At 40.1% G+C, this 17,371-nt stretch overlaps 1 protein-coding gene across 1 annotated transcript in view; it reads right to left on the reverse strand.

Moving 5' to 3' along the window:
• Positions 1-1,804: 1,804 nt before the first annotated feature.
• Positions 1,805-17,371, reverse strand: part of plppr4 (phospholipid phosphatase related 4) — a 64,420-nt gene continuing 48,853 nt past the window's right edge. Inside the window, exons 5-7 of the mRNA XM_033028882.1 lie at positions 10,537-10,594; positions 8,508-8,681; positions 1,805-5,018 (exon numbers count right to left, since the gene is read on the reverse strand). Coding sequence (XP_032884773.1) covers positions 3,675-5,018; positions 8,508-8,681; positions 10,537-10,594 — 1,576 coding nt within the window. The 3' untranslated portion in view covers positions 1,805-3,674. The remainder of the gene's footprint in view (positions 5,019-8,507; positions 8,682-10,536; positions 10,595-17,371) is intronic.

The raw sequence follows: 17,371 nt of genomic DNA on the forward strand, positions 1-17,371 counted from the left end.
TGTGTTGTTGGATCTAAAGTAGTTGCAGCTAGGCTGACTTATTGGCAGATAAGATAATCTGGTGTATTTGCAGCAACACTATCTAAAACCTTGTGACCCATGCATCCAGAAACCTGTGACTAATTTTCAATTCAGGCCCTCTCTGCCTAAAGGAGAGAAGATTCAAAAGTTGGGCTTGGATATTGTGGCTTGAATTACCATGTAACATGTAGTGTAAGTGTGACCTAAACAAGCCACAATCCTCTACTGTGTCTAGAGCCTGATACTGAAGAATTATGATATGAAGTTACATTGATAATCTCAGGGCACCTGTGGGGGGGAGGGGGGGGGGGGGGGGGGGGGGGGGGGGTCTGCTTTCTTGGGATCGAGAACCACATCTGCCCAAATGTGACTGCTATGCCTTTCCTCCTATACATTTTCTACAGCACTTAATTCATGTTTTCTTATTTTTTTGGTTTGAAAGAACTTTGAGTGAATGCCATATATTGACCATTGTTACCTAGATTGAAAAGATATATTTTTGTTCTTGAACATCTGCAAGACTAATGCTAATGGTTTATGAATAAGTGTAGGTATATAAAACCATAAAAAGAGCCATGACAATTTACTACAACAACTGGAAGAGAGAAGAGGAAGTTTTCTCCCAACTGTTATCAGGGAACTGAACTGCCCGCTCATGAGGTAGATGGGCGATCCTGACCTCCCATCTACCTCATTGGGGACCTTTGAATTATCTTTAATCTGGCTTTTTCTTGCAGTGAATGTTTATACCATTTATCTGTTATCTGCGCGCTGTGGATGACTTGATTGTAATCGTGTATAACATTCTTTGACAGGGTGGCATGCAAACAAAAGCATTTTGCTGTATCTTGGTACACCTAATAAACAGCGATGAAGACAATGTCAAGGATTCGACATACAACAGAGTAATTGAAGGGTCCCAATTAAAATATTACCAAAAGCTAGAATCGAGAGAATGTGAAGAGGTATTGACAAAAAGGGTTATGGGCAGTGACCTTGAAGCCTGGACTATTTTTTATTCAAGAGATTTGTCAATGTAGAAACCTTACCAATGTTTGAAGTGACGCAAAGACTGAAAAAGACTGACTAATACTTAAATATGTGAAAAAGGGAAAGGACTGCGCAAATGAGGCAATGTTGGATTTGTTTGATAAAGCCCAATTACATTTGCAATAGATAGGGTAGACAGTCAGTACCTTTATTCCCCCCAGAGTGGAAATGTCAAATACTAGAGGGCACTGTGGGTGGTGGGTGCTTGGAATGTGCAGTAAGAGATTGTGTTGGAGGCAGATACAACAGTGGCATCTAAGAGGCTTTTAGCTAAGCACATGTATACACAGGGAATAGAGGGATATGGATCATGTGCAGACATATGAGATTAGTTTATATTGGCATAGTCCTTGGCATGAATTTTGTGGGCAGATGGTATGTTTTTGTACTGTGCTTTTCTAAGTCTAAGTAGACAGACACAAAGTGGTGGAGTAACTCAATGGGTCAGGCAGCATCACTAGAGAAAAAGGATGGGTGACGTTTTGGGTCAAGACCATTCTTCAGACTATGTGCGCTATGTTCATGATATGTTCAGGGTAAATGTCAGCACCAGTTTATGTGAGCTTTAATGGTTTAAACACTTCTGATTTTTTTCTTTCTTGTGATTATTGCAAAAATTCATGTAACATTTGGGTGTCTTGCATTGTAATGGAAATGTTTGCGCTCGAGTCATCAAGTGGAAAAATATTTTATACTCTATTTTAGTACTCGAATGAAATAAAACTGCATCCACTTCAATTAAGAAACATTTATTTTGTAAATAAGCAACATACTTCTTGAAAGATAAAGTGTGGCTGAAATCTCATACATGATAATAGCGCCACCGGTTTACTTTTTAACAGAAATCAGCCTCAACCTTGGTCAATTTCCACAAGACTCTTGTATAGCACAACTTAGGAACTTGCACAAAGTTAGGTGTTGTGTTCATTTACTGAGCTAGTGCCCATTTTAAAACACTTCATGGAAAAAAAAGTTAACAGAACTTTCTAAACACATATGCAACTATATACATCTGTGAATATCTTGGCTAGATGGTTTTCTTTTAAACATATAAACCACTTAAATATAATTTTACTGGGCAAATAACCAACCTTCATCATAGTATCACAGTTTGTACCAACTAGTAATTTATTATATGCAATGACACAAAAAAAATCACTTGTTAAATAATTCCATAATAAATAATTAACTTACTGGTTGAAATGAAAATAAAGTTTAATTTTTACAGGTGCTACTGTAATAAAAATACATGCATTTGCTTGGAATTTTTTCTCGTTGTCCAAAGTATTACAACCACTCCTACAGTACCAGGAACAGTACGCTTTCTCTATTCATTGTAAATAACAACTGTAATAAAACACAACTATATCATAACGCCAATAGGAAGAAAGTTTCCACTTTAACCACTGGAATCATTCAAGCCGTTGGATATTTGAAAGGTGATGATTCCTTAAGAAAAATTCATTATTCTGACAAAAGTTTAACAAAGATACTAAAGGACAATGTTGATATCGTACTATTTCAACTTCTGTCTGAAGGCTTCTGGTTGTTGAATTCCTATATATAAGCTGTATCCAAAAACAACAAGCACCGAGTGAAAGCCGCACATGTCTGTATCAATATGGATCTAGTAATAAATACCAAAACATTTTCCTGTAGCAAATAAATAGGGCGGTATAGGCTTAGACACCACTTGCGAGACGAAAAGTTAGTCAGTCGTCGATGTATTGGACACTTTTATTCATTAATTAATGTAAAAAGACCTTAGTACAAAGCCTGTACCACATGATTAAAGGCATATTTTATATATCTATTTTAATAGCTATGAAATACTAGCTATGTAAGCTTACAAAAAAATGCGGTCTATAATTACTTGAAAAACATTTATTCTTCAAAGGCATGTATCAATATGCTAAGGCTACAATAAGTATAAAAATCTATGATATAAATCATTGTCAGTAATCAATTACTGTCCATTTTACATTCCGTGAGAAAAAATCTATTATTTGTAATATGTGGTGTATATTTGTACATACTTGAAAACACTTTTGTGTGTGATTTCCATAAAGGCTACATGGTTTATTTATCTAACTGACCTCTTTGAAGATGCTTCTGGACAAAAACTGTAACTTCCTGTGGACCACGTAATCATTGCAATCCCAATAACACTTTTACACGTAGCAGGTGACAAAAATTCATCAGAACAGTTAAATATGTAAGTACCATCTATAGCAGTAGTAAGGAGAGAACCTCTAAATTGTCCATTACAGAATATGCCTGTACAGCAAAAGCTAACTGAAAATATATCATTTGCTCAATATATACGAATGATGTTGAATATGGGAGAAAATGCATTCACAGTTTATCGAAATAGCAACATAGCAAATACATTTTTTTCCACAAGGCTCAGGCTTTGCCAGTGTGCTTTTGAATAGGATGTAAAAATATCTTATTCATGCAAACATGTTTAACTATCAGCAACATTTCAATTAATTTTACAGCTGAATGGCACATTAAAACGGCTGAATTTATTATTGGAAAGTACAGATACTCTTCATCTCTTTTGACAGGATTGTCTTTCAGCGGGCTTCTAGGGTGGCGATTCATTCTTTATATGCTCTGGTGGGTGACGTTCCCTTGTAGAAGATATTCCTTGTGCTCTCTGGGCTGTTTCCTCTTTCAGGTATTAAAATGATGTTGGCTTTCCGCCTTAGGGTGGAGTCCCTACTGGAGGACACTGAGTGCGTTTCAGATAGAGCCTCGCTTCCTTCCACCGGTGTTACCCTGATGGTGGTGATCCCATGGTGATGGTGGTCGCCGCCGTCTGGGATGGTTTTCCTTCTGTCAGACGAAGCATAGCTATCTTTGAGCGGATCGCTGCTTTCAGAGTCCCTGTTAAGATCATTCAACTCGAAGGCTTGGCGGAGGCTCCCCTTCTCGCCGGCTTTCCATTTCCACGACCCACTCTCCTCGCTGCCCGACGGCACTTGCACCAGGGGTCTGTTGTTCTCTGGGTGAGCTTCCACCCTGACAATATTAGTGGGCTCATGGTCGGTCAGGGTTTTGTACCTAATCGATCCCGTGCAGCTCACGGTACTGCCGTCGGTACTTTTCGGACTGCCGTGTAACATGCCCTGCTGCTTGGACATGGCAATGACCTGCATAATTCTTGGCTGGGTGCTGCTTGCCCTGCCGACTCCGCTCTTCTCAGCTACCTTCAGCCACTTTGACCGGGCTGAGCTGGCTTTGGGAGACGCGCTGATGCACTCGTGTGTCTCTTCGGGTATGTGGACGAGTTGTGAGGAGCCGGGCCGCGACTGCATGCAGACTCTTACTCCTCCGCCAATGCTGCTGGTGCTGTTGTTGCCCGGGATGGTACCGGCTTGGATTTTCAAGTACTGGCTGAGTTGGGACTGTGCGTCTCCATTGAGACCGACTCCCACAGGCTCCGAACTTGATCGCATCTCCATGCACTTTGGTGGCGAGTGACCGGTCTCCGTCTCCATGACCTGCAGGGACAGTTTGCGACTTTCGTTCTTGGACTTCCACTGTGACAGGAGCTGCTTGGAGCGGGCCGAGTCCATAGATGCGTGAATGGATGCATTCCTTCTTGCCGTCTCGTCCATTGACGACGTGTTGACGCGGGGCAGCGTGTTGCTGAAGGTCACCATGTTCTCCTTGGCCATCGGACTGCGAGGAGTTATGATCTCGACATCCGCGCTTGTCCTCTTCAGGTTGGTAAGGGAGCTGGATTCCCTGTGGTTCCGATTCAGAATACTTTCAGAGTGGTGTGATGAAAGTCCATCAATGCTACTGGGTGCTTTTCCTTGGAGTTGTCTACTGCTCTCCTGGCTGAGTTCTGTCAGCGATCTCAGCGGTTCTCTGTGAGGGGTTTGGTGGGCTAAGCCATCATCACTCGGCTGGAAGTTGCTTACAGCATAGAGACCCTGGAGTGCAAAACACAAAACACATGTCAAAACCTATCATCTGGAAACTGAACTCTATAATGCTAAAATGCTCGACATAGAAGCAGCTACACATCACACACTGCTTCTGAAATTAAGGACTATTTAGTCCATGGAGTCAAATCAATGACAACAACGTTACATTGCAGCTTTTTACATCCCAAGGTGCTTCAAGGGAGACATGCTCGGGCAGTGATTGTAGATTTTAAAGAGCATTAAAATGGCAAGAGAATGGAGGGGCAGAGAGCTGCGAACTGACCATTTATGGTGAATTCACTTCAACTGGCCATGTGCAGGAAGACGCAATTGTAAGTGTAATTCTTGGAGGGCTGGAGTGGGTGAAAGCAATAGGAAGATGTTGAGAATACAGAGGGAATTGGAAAAAAAAGGTAATGATTGCAAAATCAAGGCTTCAGAGCAAATGTGGATCAGGGGGGTGAGATAAGTTTGTAAAAGTGAGTTTAAATTAGAATGCAAAGAAAATAATTCCGGATGAATTAAAATCTACAGAGACTATATAACTGAAGTTAGGCAAATGAACACAAATGAACCGGCCCTGCTGAGTGCTCCCCACCCCCATGGACTGTCTCCCTCGGATGGTCACGTCGCACAGATACATCTGCACTTTAGTCTGTTTGAACTGTTTTGACTATTTTACTGTTCTTTTTACAAACCATGTTCTCGGGGTATCTAAATCTAAATTGTATTAGTTATTTAAGTTATGACATCAGATGGAAGCTGCAAACCAAATCTCGTTGCACTTATGTGCAATGACAATAAAAGATATTATTATTATTATTATTATTATTACAACATGCTGGAGTAACTCAGCGAGACAGGCAGCATCTCCGGAGAGATGGAATGGGTGACGTTTCGGGTCGAGACCCTTCTTCAGACCGAAGACCAGACTAAATCAGACACCCATTCCTTCTCGCTGGAGATGCTGCCTGTCCCGTTGAGTTACTCCAGCATTTTGTGCCTATGTCCAGTTTAAACAAGCATCTGCAGTTCCTTCCTACACATTAGGCAAATGTAGGCAAAGTGCAAGGTGAGATTATAAAATACATTTTTTAATTCTAACATCTAATTTGCTTGAGGTACAGAACATAACTTTCCCCACACCCCAGCAAATTCTTGATTTTGGAGTAAACAGCTAATTTGAAAGTTACACGGATTTTGCTTCCTCTATCCTATTCTTGGGCAATCCATTCCAGATTACTTTAGATAACTGTATAGTTTGTTTTTCTTTTGATATATTATTCCTATTTACATGTATTGGCTTAATTGCATTTTGCTATCAATTTAAATGCAAAGTATTTTATTCCTCATGCTGTTCCTCTTGGTGGAAAGAAAATAATTTTGACATTAAAATAAAACTAAAACTGCCTATCCTGTCTCTCTCCTGCTACCTCTCAGCTTGAACTGCAGATACACCAGTGATCCAATTTTATCCTTCCCCCCCCCCCCCCCCCACCATGTACCACGTGATTCCTGGGAAAGTAGGTCAAGCCCTTGGTTCACAGGAATTGCCGAGCTGCTCTCTGCTCAACCCACCTTGTGTCCAATTGGAATATAAAGCTTTATCTGGATTTGTATCATAAGTGTTTTATGATGGTGAAGTTCACAGGCTTAAGGAGATTTTCTCCGTGTCTGAGCAAGCCTCATTCGGATGCATCAAAAACTATAGGTAGGCATGGCATTTTGATTTGAAGCACTTGGGAAATCAAATTTTAAAAACAAGTTTTAATCCTGGAGTATTAAGCAGACATTGGTGAATATTCCAGGGCATTTGAAAACAGATTGGTGAAGCCTTAATTTTCATTACTTTGAATCTCATGCTCACAAAAGACACCAGCAGGCGTAATGAATTTTATAGCAGCTCTTCTGACAATACTGCAAAAGGACAGATCTGTCTCTAAAAGGGAGTGTGGTGGAATGGGACTAACTCACCCATGAAATGTCATGTCAGGATATTACAACACACAGCAGACTGCTAGGCTGAAGTCTCATATCTTTATTGAGCCACTCAACAAATTGCAAATGCTTTCATAATAGGTTTATGCGTCTGCAAGCTGGGCTCAAATCTCCATTTATTCATCTCTATTTAGCAAATAAAATGTCAGCCATACTGCAACTGTTAGAATTATGAATATCATCACTCATTCCTTGCCATCTGTGCCGATTCATATTTTAAGAAAGAAATTTCAACCCTGATCATAGAGTTCAATAGAATTTGAGCGATGTAATGTGAAGTAAACCTAAAAATGTGAGAAAATCTCATTAGGCCAGGCAGCATCTATGGAATGAGAAACAATCAAGGCTTCAGCTCGGTGATCCTTTATTATACGTTTCTCTCTCTGTAGCTGCTGCCTGACCCGACAAGTTTTTCAACATTTTCTGTTTTAATTTCAGTTCTTCAGCATTTGCAGTCTTTATTTGATTTTCAGACTCCTGCATGATATTGCTGTTACATAGCTCACTTGGCTATATTGACCAAGGCTACATGTCTCAGTATTTATTTCAACTAGATTTAATGCCGAGGTTTAATAGCAAACAGCCTATCATTAGTAATTTACGTTGTGGGGACAATATCATTATAAATTAGATTATGGAATAATTGGTATTATTTGGAGGTTTAAAACATTTTTAAATTTCAAGTAGTTTAATTATTTTTTACATTTTTGAATATTTCCGAATGTCAGAGAAATTCAAAAGCCTTTAAAGATCTTTTGAGCTTTGATTATTGGTGAAATCTGGAGATATGGCTGTAGCAGCAATCACATTTTCCCCCTCATGGTCTGTGGACATATTTTTTGAAGTAATTCTATCATAAGGATCCGAGTATCATTTAGGATGGAACAGTTCCATGCAGAAAGTGGATTTTGGTAGATCAAGATATGTCCCGTTTTGGTAGGTATGTTGAGGCAAACAGATAAAGCATCTACAAATGGAATTGTTAATTCCATTTAGAGTTCCGTTTTGATTAGTATGGGTGTCAGAGGTTATGGGGAGAAGGCAGGAAAATGGGGTTTGGAGGGATAGATCAGCCATGATTGAATGGTGGCATAGACTTGATGGGCCGAATGGCCTAATTCTACTCCTACCTCTTATGATCTTACAGCGTCATAAGAGTCATACAGTGTGGAAATAGGCCCCTCGGCCCAACTTGCCCACACCGGCCAACATGTCCCAACTACACTAGTCCCACATTGTCCCAACTACACTAGTCCCACCTGCCCGCATTTGGGCCATATCCCTCCAAACCTGTCCTATCCATTATCTTTCTTCCTAAAATCCATTTCTCTTTCCTCAGATGTTACCAGCAATGTATATTTTTATTTCAACCATCTCAGCTCTCTTGATAGAAAAATCCAGAGATGCTCAGCCTAAATAAAAGTCAATAAAAAAGTTGTTAAGAGCATTAGGAATTTAATCACAGAGGAGTAACTTCTTCAGCGATGAGTCACTCACCAAATAGACAGCGATTCCTCCTCCGATCATGAATCCACAGTAAACATCTATCGGGTGATTCTTGTACTGGATGATGCGTGTTAAACCAGAGATCACTGCACATATGATGAATGTGAAGACCAGGAGTGGCTTCAGGAGCTTGGAAGAGTCAGTCAGCGTAGCATTAAAATACATCTAAATGATAAACAAGAAAACAGAAGGACTAAGTCAGCTGTGAAATTAAATGATTTCATCCTCTGCTATCAACTGAAATGACTATTTCCCACATAATATTTAGCATCTCTTTTAACAGTCAAACAATCCCATTACACTGCATATAATGCAAGAGACACAACATTTACAGGACTGTAGGAGTCCATGTAGCTGACTATACTGGTTCTTCTATCAAGGTTTTCTGTTGTCTTGCCCTTGCCTCATATAAATGTTCTTCCTTTTGGAGTATCTATGATACCCTTTTATATTATGCTATAGCTCGAGCTTAGTTGCCAGCATTCGACAACGTAAATTGTGCTGCGTGTGTTCTTTCATGTGGTAGAACTTCTAATGTTGCCATCCCAATGATAATCTGAAATCATGCAAGGATAGCGTTTATTAACCTCTCTAATTGCCCTTCAGAACCACCACCTTGCACCACTGCGATCCTTTGTGTGAAGGTCTCTTGCAATGTTATTAAATAGGGAATTCCAACAAAGATGAGTGGGGAACATGGGAACGTTGGCATTCCCCTATGCTTGATGCCCATGCCTTTCAAATGGTGAAGGCTGTGGGTTGGGGAGGTTCTATAGATGGAGGCCAGTTGACAGACTTTGTTCATTGAGCCCTTGCAGTGGAGGACATCATTGATCAGGGTGCTAGATGGATGTCAGCCTTTGCCTTCAGTGGTGTCAAGCTTCTTGAGTGTTGTGGATGTGTATTCATTGAGGCGGGTGCAGCATTTTCTATCATAGTCCTGGCTCCTGCCTTATAGATAGTGGAAAGCATCACTACAAGATACCTAACCTCTGAGCTGGTGTTATAGCTACAGTATTTATGTGGTTGGACCAGTTGGATGTTTGGTCAATAGTAACCCCAGGATGAGAAGTGTGGGTGACTTGGAATCGGTAAAGACTTTGAATATCATGGGGAAAAAGGTTAAACATTTTATAATAAGTGCCAGCCATTGCCTTGCATTTATTAACCTATGTCTGAATGTTGCCAAGGTCTTGCTGCTGTGAATGATCAAATTATCACCTTTTACCGTATCATTTTATAATAGCCGACTTAAGTACCTGTTGCGGGAGAGTGAAGGGATACCCGTTTTAACAATGTTGGGGCAGGAATGTACTTGTCAATGAGTAATCCTTTTTCCTTGGACTAGTGACCACGTTGTTAGCTGGTCTGGTCAGCTGGAAGCCAAGTCTATGTAGGCTTTCAGGTAGGAGCTGGGACCAAGAAGATATTGCATTACACAGAAAGTAATGGGCCTCCCACAGGTGATTTTTTAGGCAGCTACAGGTGACTAGTTTGTCGCCACATGTTCACCGGGAGTAGTCTCTTCAGTCGTGCAAAAAGTCTCGTAAAAACATGTTGAACATTTTTCGGCGACAGTGGGCCAAATGTTCGGTGACAGTCGCCAAGTGGGACAGGCCCATAGGTGTTTTCCAAACTAGTACTTGGTCAACGTGATCTGTTGGTTTCTACCTTCTGCAGAGTTAATAGTGGGATCTTCCAGAGCATTTTTATTGAGCCTAACAATACAACCTTTGGTAGGAGATCACAGAGCCATGGTGGATAGTGAACGTGACCATTATAGAGATAGAAGTGTTTCATCATGATGATACCAACATCAGGCTGGTGACTACTTAATTGTTATTTGCTCATCAGTTTGGGAATTGCAATTCTTTAGATTCTCACGGCAATCTACAAATAAGGACAGCAACTAATTTTTCACAAGCAGATTAAGATTTCACTCACAATTAATAATTAGTTCCCATTTATTTCTGTTCCATTATGACGCTGTGAATCATACAATGCAGTACTGATTACTTACGGAAATGTACACAGCTGCAAAGGCTGCAAGTGTGGCGTGCTGTGATGGAAAGGACTTTCTGCAAAGAGAAATCAACCTGGTTATACTGCTGCTGTTTCAGATCATCACACATCAACATGCTCATGACATAGTAGCCGGTGTGTGTCTCTTGCCCCCTCAAGCCTCCTCCGCCATTAAATAAAATCACAGCCCATCTGATGCAAGTTCAGCTCTGATTTCACGTCTACTAATATTGTTTATCAAGAACTCAACTACCACTGTCTTTCAAAGACTCTTCTTTCAAGGCATATTGAGGAAGGGCCTTCAACAGACTTGCAGCCCAAAGAGAAAAAAACTTCACCTCATCTCTGCGTTAAATGCGCGACACAGTGATTAATAAATTTATTCTACTTCCAGATACTCCTCACAGGGAACATGCCACATTCAGCCCATTAAGACTTTTCAGGATCTTATATGTTTCAGTCGACTCGCCTCTCACTCTTTTAAACTCCAACAGACACAAACAAAACCTTCTTCATAAAAAACCCACCCATTGTCGGTTACTAGTCTAGGAAGCCTTATTTGAACTGGTTCCAATGTATTAATAATCTTACTGAATAAGGGAACAGGAGCTGAACACTGTGTTTGAGTTGCAGTCCCTTTAATCCACAGTGCAATTGAACCTGATTTTCCATAATTCTGCAATCAATTCCCTTTGCAATAAGCCACAACATTCTGCTAATATTCTTAATTATGTGCTGTGCCTGTGTACGAGCCTGTCGAGAATCATATATTTCAGACATGCAGATTCCTCTGCATCTCGGAGCTTTGCAGTCTCTCGTTATTTCAATAATATACTTCCTCTTTTGTATTTCTGCCAAAATGGATAATGACTCTCCTGCACTAGAATGGGTTTGTTGTCTATTTTTGCACTATTGTTTTTTTTGTAGTCTATTCTCTTTTCACTAACATGAGAATGTATGCACCAATTATGTATAATTTATGTTTTTGTTTGCTGACTGAATCTATATGCCTGTGATGCTTCTGCAAGCAAGAGGTCTTTCATTGTACTTGTACCTCACCATATTAGAGCAGATGAAACAAACTTGACTTGGCTTGACTTGACTTGATGTCATCGTCTAAGATGCCGCCAACCCCGGTGACACTTTGTGTACTGGTCACAGAAGTGGTTCTGCAATCACGCATTACAATCGCTCCACTCTTTTAGATCTCTGCAGCATTTCTAACTTTAACTATGCTCATCTTAATCTCCTCTCAGATGTGTAATGTTATTTCCTTTATCATGTATCTGTATATTGTGAATGGCTCGATTGTAATCATGTATTGTCTTTCTGCTGACTGGTTAGCACGCAACAAAAGCTTTTCAACGTACCCTAGTACAGTGACAATAAAATAAACTAAAGGCAACTGAAGGATAATTTAACCTTCATTTAAGTCATTTATATAAACTACAAAATGTTGAGGCCCCAGCACAGATCCTTGTGACACTTCAGTTGATACACCTTGACAACCAGAGCAAGAGCAATTTCTACCTACTCTTGATTTCTTGAGATCAGTCTCAACAATTTACTCAGTATCACTTACATAGAAAATAGGTGCTGGAGTTGGCCATTCGGCCCTTCGAGCCAACACCGCCATTCAATATGATCGTGGCTGATCACCCAAAATCAATACTGCGTTCCTGCTTACTCCCCATATCCCTTGATTCAGTTAGCCCTAAGAGCTAAACCTAACTCTCTCTTGAAAACATTCAGTGAATTGGCCTTCACTGCCTTTTGTGGCAGATAATTCCAAAGATTCATAAGACTCTGGGTGAAAAAGCATTTTTTCCCCATCTCAGTCACAAATAGCCCACCCCTTTTTCTTAAACTGTGACCCCTGGTTCTGGACTCCCCCAGCATCGGGAACATTTTTCCTGCAAATATTCCTGCACTTCCCTGGTGGTTACATTTTTCCTGAGTTCTTCCCTACTTCCTCAGTTCCAATTCCCGATAAAAAAAAACTATTTACGGGATGTTATTGCAACCTCCAAAGTGGAGACTAATACAAAATATTTAATTTACAAGCCATCTCTTTGTTTTGTCTTCTTGTTCTCTTGATTAGTAAGGGTGTCGGTAGTTGTGGGGAGAAGGCAGAAGAATGGGGTTGAGAGGGAAGGATAGATCGGCCATGATTGAATGGCGGAGTAGACCTGATGGGCCAAATGGCCTAATTCTGCTCTTAGTATTTATGAACTTCTGTTATCCCTTAATTTTCATAGACTCACTTTCTTTAGGATCAACACTCACTTTGTTAATATCAGCAGAAACTCGTACTATCTGTTATTTGTATTTCATTGAAGGGCATTGAAGAAACATCAAGGCAAATATTGGAATAACCAAGGCATCAAAGGCTTTGGACCTATGTTGATAAACGAGGCTTGTGTATATTGGTACAATTGGTGGTGTGGACTGAAAAGTTGATGTGCTGTTTACTTCTATGATACTATGGAGTGAACCACTTATAGCTCTGGAGTTTAAATTATTGGCAGGCTAATTTCAACCCAAGAGCAAAAAGTGATTCAAACAATTTATTCTTTCTGGATAGGTTAGCTTTATAGCTACCCTGCATTTTCCCGATGTGGTCCAAACATCAACTGTGGTGTAGATAGAGTCATAGAATCTTACAGCATGGAAACAGGCCCTTTGGCCCAACTTGCCCAGACCCACCAACATGTCCCATCTACACTAGTCCCACCTGCCAGAATTTGGCCCATATCCCTCTAAACCTATCCTATCCACGTACCTGTCCCAATGTTTGTTAAACCGTTGCGATAGTATCTAAATGTTTCTTAAACATTGCAACGGTAAAACGTTGCGATAATAAGATTTGATTGTTTGATTACTGTTTGATTAAGTAAGATGAGAGAGAAATAATTAATTAATCTCTATGTAGAATGCTAGCTGAAAACTCAATTAAGTTTAGTTCTTACAGAACCTATTTCTACATTAAATTGATGTGTTCGTATATACACATGTTACAATGGATATCTCTATACATTTTATATGAAGTTTAACAACATTTATAACAAAAAGGCATGGGTTACTTTCTTAAACAGTGGGTTTATATTTGTAAAGAACATGAAACAAATGAAGGAATTTTTTTGATGGAGAGGTATAAATAACTTAGACAGGGAGGGCAATAATCATATAATCTGTTATAACAATTGATGGGATGTTATGCGACAGCTGTGCAAGGTGCTGGTGAGGCCACAGTTGGATTAATGTGTTCAGTTTTGGTCACCCTGATCTAGGAAATATGTTGTTAAGCTGTTAAGAGAAGATTTAAAAGGATGTTGCAAGTATATGAGGTGCTGAGCTACGGGGAGAGGTTGGGCAGGTAAGTATTCCTTGGAGTGTAGGAGAATGCAGGTGATCTTAAAAGTGGTCTATAAGAGCATGAGGGTAATAGATAAGATAGATGCACAGAATATTTGGCCCAGAGTGGGGGAATCAAGAACCAAAGGGCAGAGGTTTAAAATGAAAGATTTAATAGGAAGCTGAGGGGCAACCTTTTTACACAGAGGGTGGGTAGGTATATGAAATGAGCTGCTGATGGACATAATTGAGGTAGAAACAAGATCAACATTTAAAAGACAGGTACATGGATAGGACAGGTTTAGAAGCATATGGGCCAAACGGGGACAGGTCGGACTTGTGTAGACGGAGCACCTTAGTTGGCATGGGCAAGCTAGGCTGAAAGGCTTGTTTCTGTACTGTATGACTATGACTTTAATTATTTGAGGAAAGTAAGAAACATAATATGATTTACAATGTGGAGCTGTTAATATTTTCCCATTACAGGTAAATGTTATTGATCATTATTTTAAAGACAAAAGCATTTATCATACTGTAAAATCTTCATTAGCAATTAATGTAATATTGCATACATTTCTACCAGGGGAATAAAACAATGATTTAACACTAAGCCATATTCAATCACACCTTTATTGCTGAGTTTCTAGGCTTCCTGCCTCTCATGGCAATGGAAGTAACTAAACCCTGACTTTTAATTTCAGTTTAGATAGCATCCGTTTCGATGATCTACTGATCCTCTGTATAGTTCAGCAGTTATTTATACGAGACATAATCATGTCAGTTTTACTGAACCTGCCTGCCAATGCTAAATATTGAATTTAGAACAATCACAAATATCTTTCAGCTACAATCTTCAAAAAGGTTAATGTTATAAGATATTAGCATAGGGGTTAGGTTAGGTGAGGGCGAGACTTGGGTGTCCTTGTACATCAGTCACTGAAAGTTGGCGTGCAGGTACAGTAGGCAGTGAAGAAAGCTAATGGAATGTTGGCCTTCATAACAAGAGGATTTCAGTATAGGAGCAGAGAGGTTCTTCTGCAGTTGTATAGTGCTCTAGTAAGACCACATCTGGAGTATTGCATACAGTTTTGGTCTCCTAATTTGAGGAAGGACATACTTGTGATTGAGTAGGTTCACGAGATTGATCCCTGGGATGGTGGGACTGTCATAAGAGGAAAGATTGAAACGTCTAGGCTTGTATTCACTGGAGATTAGAAGAATGAGGGGGGATCTTATAGAAACATATCAAATTATAAAAGGAGTGGACATGCTAGATGCAGGAAAAATGTTCCTAATGTTGGGCAAGTCCAGAACCAGGGGCCACAGCCTTAGAATAAAGGGGAGGCCATTTAAGACTGTGGTAAGAAACTTTTTCACCCAGAGAGTTGTGAATTTGTGGAATTCCCTGCCACAGAGGGCAGTGGAGGCCAAATCACTGGATGTATTTAAGAGAGAGTTAGATAGAGCTCTAGGGGCTAGTGAAATCAAGGGATGTGGGGAGAAGGCAGGCACGGGTTATTAATTGGGGACGATCAGCCATGATCGCAATGAATGACGGTGCTGGCTCGAAGGGCCGAATGACCTCCTCCTGCACTTATTTTCTATGTTTCTATGCTTCTATATTGTAGCCCTACACAGCAATGAACTGTCACAGAGGAAATTGAAAGAATACAGGGGCTTAATAGTTGGGTAAATATTGTCATTTTAAAAAGGAAGGAGTTATTCGTGCCACTCACACTAACATCTTAATCTTGACTTTAATGGCATAATCGAGAAAGAACATTTTGCCAACACATCAAGTATATTGTAGCATCTAAACATTCTTTCAATTTGTCATCAAATCAATCGTAAAGTACTCAAGTGTGCAGGCTTCTGCTTCCCTTTCTGTCAAGGGCAGGCTGATTGATATTACTTTAGCATTGTTGAGGCTATTTATTCCTTTCTAGACTCCAAAAGTCCTCAGATACCGAATCAATGAAAGATTGTTTAGTTTAATTTAGAGATACGGCGCGGAGACAGGCCCTTCGGCCCACCTAGTCTGCACCGACCAGTGATCATGTACACTTACAATTTTTACCGAAGCCAATAAATCTACCAACATGTACACCTTTGGAGTGTGGGATGAAACTGGAGCTGCCAAAGAAAACCCATGCGGTCATGGGGAGAACGTACAAACTCCATACGGACAGCACCCGTGGTTGGAATCGAACCCGAGTCTCTGTCACTGTAAGGCAGAAGCTCTACTGCTGCACCACCATGCCACCCTGGTCTTAAAATCTGTTCTTCTTTAGTAAGCCAATCTTGTTTAGGTTCAAATGTTCTGCATTAAGCAAGAGACACCAAGGATGAGGAGTGGTCTGTTACTGCAGATTTACAAGAAGCACAATGATGATCCCATATTTTTTTCTTATGGCACAGAAATAATTCAACCATTTGAGTCAATGCCAACTCCATGACAAATCCCATCAACCACATTCCTTCATTAATTTCCCTGCAACTTATTATCTCGCATGAGCTTGCCAATTCACTCTTCATCCTCCTGCTTCTTCAGCGGTCAATAAAACTACTAACGGATGTTTTTGGCGAAAGTGGGAGGAAATGGAACACAAGGGAAACCCCATGCAGTCACAGAGAGAACATATAAACTTCACCCACACAGATCCCAAGGTCAATATCCAAACCTGGTTATTGGAGCTGTGTGGAAGCACCATTAACTACTCTGCTGCCATTTTTCCAATCATGTTCCTTCTTCAACAATATTACACTGATGCCCACTTACATTTAATAAACAAATTCTAATGATGCTGTGGCAGCAATTAATGTAAGAAATTAAATTGAACCCGAGTGGTTAATGTTTACGCGTCTGAATATTTACGTTGCTGTGAGGGTGGTGAAACTGTGGAATTCTTTGCTACAGATGGCTGTGGAGGCCAAGTCAGTGGATATTTTATAAGGCACAGATAGAAAGTGCAGGTGTCAGAGGTTATGGGGAGAAGGCAGGAGAATGGGGTTAGGAGGGAGAGACAGATCAGCCATGATTGAATGGCGGCATAGACTTGATGGGCCGAATCGTCTAATTCTAGTCCTATCACTTATGACCTGATAACCTTAATTCAGTTTAACATTGTCTGAAGAAAGAAGAGAGCAGTGTAGTTATCATGTGATGTGTAAGTTATATTTCTGTGAAAGCTATTGAACATCACGTTGAGCAGTGAATATAAAGGGGTGCACAAGGCTATTTTTGGACTCAATACACTGCAAAAGAATACAAGCATGTTGGGGTCTATTATAGATTTGGCAAATTGTCTGCCATTGTAAGCATTGACATCTCAATTCAACACCTGATAGTGATCCACTTTCATAGATTAATATCTCTTAAATATGGTAGATATGAAATACTAACAGCATTTGCAACACATTCAAGATTGGATATGCAGTTACGAAATTCAACTTAAAAGAAAGAACATGCATGATTTCAA

The sequence above is a fragment of the Amblyraja radiata genome, chromosome 10 (assembly GCF_010909765.2).
Source record: "Amblyraja radiata isolate CabotCenter1 chromosome 10, sAmbRad1.1.pri, whole genome shotgun sequence".
Lineage (NCBI taxonomy): Eukaryota > Metazoa > Chordata > Chondrichthyes > Rajiformes > Rajidae > Amblyraja > Amblyraja radiata.